Raw genomic sequence first — 9,057 nt, forward strand, 5'->3', positions numbered from 1 at the left:
GGGAAGACATCAGTGAGTGAGTGGAGAGGGTTCAACTGATTCAATGCTCCAATAAGATGGGGGGAAATTCTGTGCAAAACAAGAACCTTCATTAAGAACAATGAGGGTAGTTCCCGGTTTCTGTCAGAACTCCATTAAATGCAAACATGGATGCCTGCACATATCTGTGAGAATTTATTTCCCACCATCCCACCGTGTCATGTGCTTAGCAATGACAGCCCATTCCCTGCTGTTTGTCTGCAATGAATGCTGCTAAGGAGAAGAGAGAAAATCAGACATACCCACCGACCAACTTTGATAGCAGAAGAAATAACACATTACGGTGAATTAGTGATGAGCTCAGCCTTCTGACGGAGTTTGATTTATGTTCCTATATAGAAAAGTTCCATACGTTGGCACATACAGATTTTAACAGATTAGCAGCTTTAGAGGATTCTAGCAACTGCATTGCACATTTTGATTATATGGAACAGTTCAGTGTTAAGATGACAGAAGTATGCATATGGTACCTTCTAAATACTTAAAAACTTTTCCCTGCTCTGTAGCTGGTTGAGATAGATAGGTTTCTTAAATAGAAAATTATATCAGCCTGTTATCTCAAATATCCCGAGCATTTATCTAAATGGAATCCTTTTAAAAGATTAAGTCTTTCCTGCACTCGAGATGGTTGAGATAGATGGATGGGTTTCTTGAACAAAAATTTATGTTATCTAATTATCTCAAATATCTCAAGTTTTCAATGGTTTGAAAATTGAACTTGAAAGTTAATTCTACAGAAAAAAGAACAACAACAACAACAACAACTACTACGCTTTCATCCCAAAACAATTGGGGTCGGCGATATGAACCAAAAAAGAAAATCATTCTGGGTCTTCCACATGAATCCTTCTCCTCCAATCATTTCTATCCAATGCCATGTCCTCGGTGAGGTTCAAAGCATTCATATCCTTTCCTATCACCTTCATCCATGTCTTCCTAGGCCTACCCCGACCTCTTTTAACTAATATATTTTCTCATTTCTCCATCCTTCTAACTGGCGCATCATTAGGCCTTCGCCGAATATGTTCAAACCACCGTAAACGATTCTCTCTCATCTTATTTTCAATGGGTGCAACGCCTACCTTCTTACATATCGTCTCGTTCCGAATCCTATCTTTTATATAGTGAAGCTTTCACTATATCTACCATTCACAATGGGGAGAAATGAATGGAGGATATATAGTGAAGCTTTCACTTATGCACTAAATCAAAGTTGTGATTTTTTAATAAACTTTTACTGTCTTCATAGAAATCATAAAAATAGAATGAAGTTTTAGATTTATCAATAAACTGAAAAACATCAAACATAACAGCGATGTACTCAAGTATCAAGCTATGTCATATGGGGGCGGGGGCGGCACTTTCAAAAACCTTGGGTGCGGGCGGGGGTGGGCAAAAAAACAAATAAATAAATAAATATATATAGGGGTCCGCGGAACTACTCCATTTCATAGGGTAATTTTTTTTTTTAATATCCAAAAAATGGACCAAAATGACCCTAGGTGCGTTGACCACACCCAAGGTCAGGTTGACTGCACCGGGTGCCGCACCCACACCCGCATCGCGTCGACGCGGGTGCGGCACCTGTCTGGCCGAATCCCTGTGACATAGGTATCAAGTAGAACCACAAAGAAGGAACTGAACAGAAAATCAAATAAAGGCAATATCCTCTCTTGAGAAATGGACTCTTGACAATGCACTGAAAACAGCATTTTCACTAATGTATTGATAGTGTCAAACATTTATTTCTTTCACTTGCAGCACAAAAATGCTCAAGCAATGATTATGTAGTAGAGCGAAATGAGAAAATGACAACCACTATACACTCACATCATAGGGAAATCATCAGTTCTAACTATACTATACAAGATGCAGACCATCGACAAAATCAACAAGAGAGCAGGAGAAACCCCTGTGAACCACTGATCTCCAGCCATCAATTTGAATTTTCAACTAAAAGAATGATTACGTTAGCAGGGAGCTATGTATGTACAATTTAGTGGAAACTGAACTTCAGGCTGTAGTCGTCAATCCTTCCTGATATCCACAAAAAGTTTTTGCAAAGATAAGCCTTTTGAGCATTGCATACAGCCAGAAAATTAGAACTGCACAAAAGAAAGTGTTGGCAGAGGATCTTCTTTGCTCTTAATCCCTGAAAACAATGCCAAATAGAATCTTAATAAGGGGATAAAGATTATCATTTCACTGCTTCTGAATTTTCCTATGAGATAATTTTCACAAACTGATGGAACACCGAATTATGCTCATTAACAGTTCCCTACTAATTGAACCCTGTGGTGTTTGAATGCTTCGGAACTTGATTGTGGACTGGCAAATAAGATGATTGCTATTGACCAAGTCCGTGTTAAGGTAGACCAAGTGAGTTGAGTTGGTGAATGCTTTGAGTTAAATACACATCCAAGGTCATCCAAATCATTGCTCACATTCCTATGGATCCTAAACCAAACCCCTAGTTTTTTAAACTGCCTAGAATGTAAATACAAATAAATATTGAATAGCAATTTCCCTCGACATCCTAACTTGATGAATGGAACAGTAAAGCGAAAAAAAAAATATAGTTTCATTTAGTAAGAACTTACTTTATGGAAGCACGGAAATCAATTTTGACATCCCAACAAAGGTCGCAGAAAGATCATCTTGTGGTCTATAATAGTTGGAAAAGCATAGAGCCCCTCTACTGGTTTTTGGAAGAATTTGATTGGAAGAATCGTGCTACTTCTCCATAAAGCTGTGACTCCTCAAATGGCTTGGAGACATAGCCATCCATGCCAGACCTCAAGCAGTCCTCATGTGTGGCTTGAATCACATCAGCAGTCATAGCTAATATTGGTATATGCCAGTATGTGATGTTTCCATAAATTTCTTTTGATCCTTGACCTCTTCGAATACAATCATTTACATTAGCTTCCATTTCTCGAACCCTTCTTGTAGCTTCAAACCTGAAATCAGAATGATATGAGTTGATTGAGCACAGAATATGGCACTAAGTAATAGTATTTACTACAATATGATTACCCATCCATTTCTGGCATTTGAACATCCATGAAGCAAGCATCAAATTTGTGTGGTGGCTTAAGCATTTTCACAGCTATTTTGCCAGATTCAGCACATTCTACATTAGCTCTGTATTTCTTTAAAGCGCCAGCAGCAACTCTGAGATTCACTGCATTGTCGTCTACGACAAGGATCCATTTTCCATGCAATATACTGTTTAGAGATGAAAGAGAGAGCTCTCTGTTGCGATACTTTGCTTTCTTTTCAACACCTATGGCACGTTGGAGGGATGCTGCAAGCATGCTTTCCCTTAGGGGCTTCATGATCACATTCAGCGCACATCTGTTAAGAAACTTAGCAGCACTGTTCTCTGCAGAGGATGCCGAGGTAGCTAACAGAAAGAATTTGGCATGGTTCAGTACACCGTTCTTCCTTGACTTGTCAATTATAAATGCTGAAAAGAGATCGTCTTGCTTAGCCCAAGCTTCCTCGTCAATAAGGACCAAGCTGATATTTTTTTCTCCACTGCTTATTTTACCAAGACCTTGGGTTAAATCACTGGAAATTTCTACTTGAATTCCAAGCCTTTGCAGATGATATTTTGTCACATTAGCACGAATAGATCTTGGATCAACTACCACCGCAATCAATTTCTGAAGTTCTGGTACCACATAATCTTGCTGATACTGCTGAAGTGGACCTCTTGCTTCACTCGCTTTTGCCTGTCCCTTAGTGAAAACAGCAGTAAATGTGAAAGTACTACCAATATGGCATTCGCTCGCAAGCCCTATCTCACCCTTCATGAGATCAACCAAACATTTGCTGATACTCAGGCCAATGCCTGTGCCTCCATGAGTACGTGATGTAGAACTATCAGCTTGCATGAAGGGAGTAAAAACACGAGCTTGGGCTTCCAGAGGGATACCAACACCTGTGTCCTCCACTGACACAAGTAAGTTGATGAAATCTGAGGTATTTGACTTGAGACTTTGGTTATAGATAAGTCCATCCATATTGAATGACTTGAAGTTTTCCCAGCTGTGCCTTCTGTCTACCACTGGAAACCCACTCAGTGTATCATATGAGTGGATATAACCATTCCTTGTACAGTCTCGGAACTGTTTAGACAAAGGCTCCGTAACAGTTTCCAATGAGCTCTTCACCTCATCAACAAGATACACAGACACAAAGATGTGCCCTTTTTCCGTGAACTGGAAAGAAAAGAAACTTGTTCAGCACGCATATAAATAAAAGATAATATCCATGATACAGAATCCAAGTTTTACTTGTAGATGGAGCAGACATCTGGAAGAAGAAAGGTTTCACTCACTTTCATCGAGTTGTCCACAAGATTAGTGATGATTTGACGAAATCTTCCTGGATCTCCTATGAGAATTTCTGGCACCTTATCAGAAACGTATACAGCCAACTGCTCTCCCAAATGGAACCATTGTATGTTCATCCAAGATTAGGAAGATTAAGTGGTGAAGAAAATGAGGAGAATTTCATTCATGAAGGGCAACTTCAAAAAGCAAGACATTACCTCTATTCCTTTGTCTTGAGATTTTCCAGAGAAGAGTGATACAATATCATCCAGAACAGCCCGCAGATCAAACTGGACGGCCTCAAGCTCAAGCTTACCTGATTCAATTTTGGCTTGGTCCAAAACCTCATTTATCAATGATATAAGAGCTTTTCCGCTAGCCTGAGCTGTTTTCACATAATCTAATTGTGTTTCATCAAGATCCGTATCCATGACCATCTGCAGCATACCTGAAGGGAGGAAGAACAACTACTTCCTCAGCATGAAAAATTAATTGATCATGTTTAACACCACTAAATGACATAAAAAATGATACTTAGACCTGTTATTACCCACCTAAAACACCGTTCATAGGGGTCCTAATTTCATGGGAAACAGTAGCTAGAAACTGCAAATGATGAACATTCTGGGTGATAAGTATACATGAATAAAAAAAGCTAACAATCTGATTGTTGTAGAGAACAATTTCAATTTACAACTTCAGAAGATCAGGGACAAAAAGGATAAAGTGAGGGACTACCTGAGATTTTGCAACATCTGCAGCCTCTGCTCGTGCTTTTAGTTTCATCATCTCATGGTAATCATCCTCCACCTTTGCAATACGAGACATTGCCACATATAATATATGTCCTGTCAGCAAGTTAATAAGAAGGACCCCGAGTGATGTTGTTATTGCCAACCATGGCAAAGGGGGCTTTTGCTTAAATCTGTTCAATGAACGATAAAAATAATCGTGTTTGAGTTCCAAATTCTGTCTAACCAGCTAATCATCAAAAACTTGGGCTTGCTACTTAAATTGCATTGGTCAAACAAACTATTGCAAAAGAAACTTATTACCTACAATGCATCTCGTGCTTTCTGAAAGGATCCCCAAAGTGAACGGGACTGACATGTTGAGACCCATTGTCCAGAAGATCTGGACCGTACATGCTGATAGGATTAGAATCATTGGTTGTGTCATATACGCTCACAACAATAGTCTGTTTACTGGCAAGTTGTTGAAGCAGTTTATCTACCAAGGATTCCACATCAAAACTTCCTCCAACATACCTGCAGACCAGTTTGAAATTATAGAATAAGTAATAGCTTTCAAGTTGCAACAACAACCTTTCTGATGAACTTATATTTTCGTGGTTATACAGTCTAGTGAGGGGGAATGAAAAACTAGCAGCATGATTACCCATTGGTTGCTTCAATACGCTCCTGAGGTGTGGCATTTGATGGAAGTTCCTTATTATAGGCAGCAAAAGTAAGAATAACTCCCAATCTCTTGGACTTCAGTAACTCGAAAGGAGCAGTGAGAACACCTCTTCCAGATACTGTAGCTCTTACGATATTTTCACGGTCCTCCTGCATGGTTCAAGGCTTATTAAGATGGGAACATTAAAATTTAAGGTTTTAAAAACAAAGGTGTGAGGCAACTAAGTTTGTTAAACTAGATAAGGAATCAAATGATGAGAGCAAGGATGATCACTTACTCAATCTAAAGAATAACAAATATGGATAGGAAGAATAAGTCTCCGCAACACGTTATTTGTTTGAGGTTCAGCTCAAAACATATTACGGCTTACATTCATAGTGAATTGGGACCAACAACAGGGACAATGAGCAACATCAATCTAGATGGATGTGTAACAGTTTTCCTTTCTTTTTCTTTTGAATAGATTAAAAGAATTTAATTAAGGCATAAATTGTTGCGCTTTCACATTATAAAACTAAATTTTAATTATAAGAGCCCATGAAGCTATTGAGATAACATTTGGTAAACTAATAACAACTTGGAAGATCACAACATACACCAATAGCTGACCTACGAATTCACTATAATAGAACTCTGAAATTGGCTTTTCAGAAATTTTTTATACCATAGCTAAAGCTACTAAATTGGGTCCTATAATATTTTACCAGTCTGACTCAATTTAGGTACCATTGCAAGAGAAGACCAAACCTATCTCTGCTGTAATACAAAAGAACAACAGGAAAATGAAATCCTGTGATATTTACCTTCCCAGACAACATGTCAATAGACACAATATGGGCAACCGTATCCTGTGCAAAGATAACCGGTGCATATTCCTCTTGAATAGGTGATGTGTCATGGAGCTCAGCAAAACTTACGTCCGCACGAACAGGATTCGGTTCATGTTCATCCATAATCTTGATCGTCCAACCATGTTCTTTCTCGAATTGTTCCCTGTCAGCATGAAGTACTCTTTGGGCGTAAGCAACTCCAAAAGTCAGCGGCCTTTCGAAAGCAGTTCTTTTGGTATACTCTGCAAAGGTTTTCTGTAAAGGGATCAAGTTAGTGTTGCCGATGACTCATAGTTCACGAATAAAGGCAGAGAAGCAGGAGGCAGATAAGCAAATACATGGCCACCCATCAAAGGTCTAACTGAAGATTCTTGTGCACATTTAAATTTCCCTCAACGTGGAATAAGTTAAACACAATAGAGGAACCTTATTCCAAATGGATGTTGGGGTACGGTGTCACTGCTGAAAGTAATGATCTAGAAAGATTCCTATTAACCCAAAAGCAAAAGAAAAAGTCCATTCAAAAGACACGAGAAACAAAGACAAGGAATATGGAGCAAATTTTAGACTTCCCATTGTCAAGATGTTGCAGAACATAGAAACAAAGAAATTCAACAATGGTAAGCAAGGCTCATAACTAAAATGAAGTGGGGCAGAAGACAATTAATGCTAAAGAACCTGATCAATAGCAGAAGGCTTCTTTCCATGATGAAAAGTTGAGATCAAGATAGCCAACGCATGAACATGATTCATGCTCACATTGAACTGATCCTGCAGCATCCTCGCGCGCTCGTCGCACATGCTCGCGAGCGTCTCTTTCATTCTGTGAACAGTCTGGGAATTTATATACCAGAAAATCCACAGAGACAACAGCATCCCACTCACTATCCACATAAAGAGCAGCCTTCTCCTCCAGCTCACCCAAGCCCTCACAGATCCAACGTGCTGATAAATGTGGTAGTTGCACCAATCTCCACCTACAAACCTCCCCCACCATTTCAACCACAATTTCCCTGTACCACCAAGACCTCCATCCTTTTGGTCCATTTTTTTTTTACCAAGGATCCAATTCAAGATGCTCAAAGACAACACCCACACCCATCTCTTCAAATGAAGACCCACTATCTTCCTATAAGAACCCAGAACACGCAAAAGACTCATCAACACCTAACAATCCAACTCACTCCATCACTCAATAGGTGCCGCGACTCCTCCACAAACTGATCTTAGACAAGAAGGAAAACACCATCTCCAAGAACTGATTTTCATTGAGTAGCTCCTGGAGACAACCGAGCAAAACTCACCATTGGATCCTTAATAACAACCCAACTGAAAAGGATACCCCCATATAAATTTATTCCAGAAAAAAAGAGAGGAAAAAACTTCAATATATGTCCAATCCATCAAACCCCAAAAAGTAAGAGAGAAAACCCATCATTCTACCCCCAAGAACACACCTTTTTAAAGTACAAATCAAAGACCAACACACCCACAAAAGCAAAAAAAGGAAAAAAAAAGGCAGAGCAGCTTCTCCCAACGCTGCACTCCCAACGAAACATCACCTAAGAGGCAAGATAAAAGAAAAAGGCCATCCTTTTCATTAGTGCCTCTCTCGCTGTCTGAGATCAGCCTCCTGTTTCTATCAAGAGCGTTACTGCTTCAGTGGTCGACTCTTGCGAGCTTTCTGGTTAACGCAGATCAAAGCGGAGAGAGAGAGAGAGAGGGCTTGATGGGGTATGTGAAAGGAGATCATATGATGGAAGAAGGGGAATATGGTTGTGGGATGTCTCCCAGTTGGGACCATTATCTTCAGTCTTCTCTTTCTATAAAAGATGTGTCACTGTTAGTACTATTGTGACCAAACTAGAAGATGGAAAAAAGAAAGCCATTATAAACGAATTATTTTCATGATAACAATGTAAATAAAATCTCCCCCACCCCCTTTTTCAGTAATCAGTGTTGATGGCTAGGCCAGAGCTCAACCTGCACACGCTACCATTGGCCTTCACGAATCACGGCTCTTCTTTTAATTACCAAAATGCCCGTATGTTAAACCTTCTACTTGGAGATGCCATGGGGTTTCGTTGCACTACCATTGCGAAAGACACCAGTGATTTATCTAAAAGTAGTTCATCTCTCTCTCTGATTTATCTCAAAGTAGGTCATTTCTCTCTCTCACTCTCTGTTAGGGTTGCAAACAGATCGGATCCCAATCAGCTAAATACATAAGTCAGATCCAATTAGGGTTGAAACAGCCAAATCATAAAAGTGACATACTTGATCCGATCCGTTTACATCCCTACTACTCTCTCTCTCTCTCTCTCTCTCTCTCTCTCTCTCTCTATATATATATATATATATATATATATATATATATATATATATATATATATATAGTAATGGTAGGGTTTACTCCACATACTAGATCT

At 39.3% G+C, this 9,057-nt stretch overlaps 1 protein-coding gene across 1 annotated transcript; it reads right to left on the reverse strand.

The window, feature by feature from the left end:
• Positions 1-1,740: 1,740 nt before the first annotated feature.
• LOC149851430 (histidine kinase 3-like) lies at positions 1,741-8,329 on the reverse strand. Its single transcript, XM_090015093.1, has 12 exons — positions 7,307-8,329; positions 6,716-6,883; positions 6,602-6,673; positions 5,778-5,947; positions 5,435-5,647; positions 5,118-5,304; positions 4,934-4,985; positions 4,598-4,827; positions 4,385-4,483; positions 3,076-4,265; positions 2,640-2,999; positions 1,741-2,191 (listed from the first exon to the last, which is right to left on the reverse strand). Exons 1-11 carry the CDS (start codon positions 7,787-7,789, stop codon positions 2,735-2,737), a joined length of 3,129 nt encoding a protein of 1,042 aa, XP_089871219.1. The 5' UTR covers positions 7,790-8,329; the 3' UTR covers positions 1,741-2,191; positions 2,640-2,734.
• Between the last annotated feature and the right edge of the window lie 728 nt (positions 8,330-9,057).

This window comes from Nuphar pumila, chromosome 1 (genome assembly GCF_984573655.1).
Source record: "Nuphar pumila chromosome 1, dmNupPumi1.hap1.1, whole genome shotgun sequence".
NCBI classification, from domain to species: Eukaryota; Viridiplantae; Streptophyta; class Magnoliopsida; order Nymphaeales; family Nymphaeaceae; genus Nuphar; species Nuphar pumila.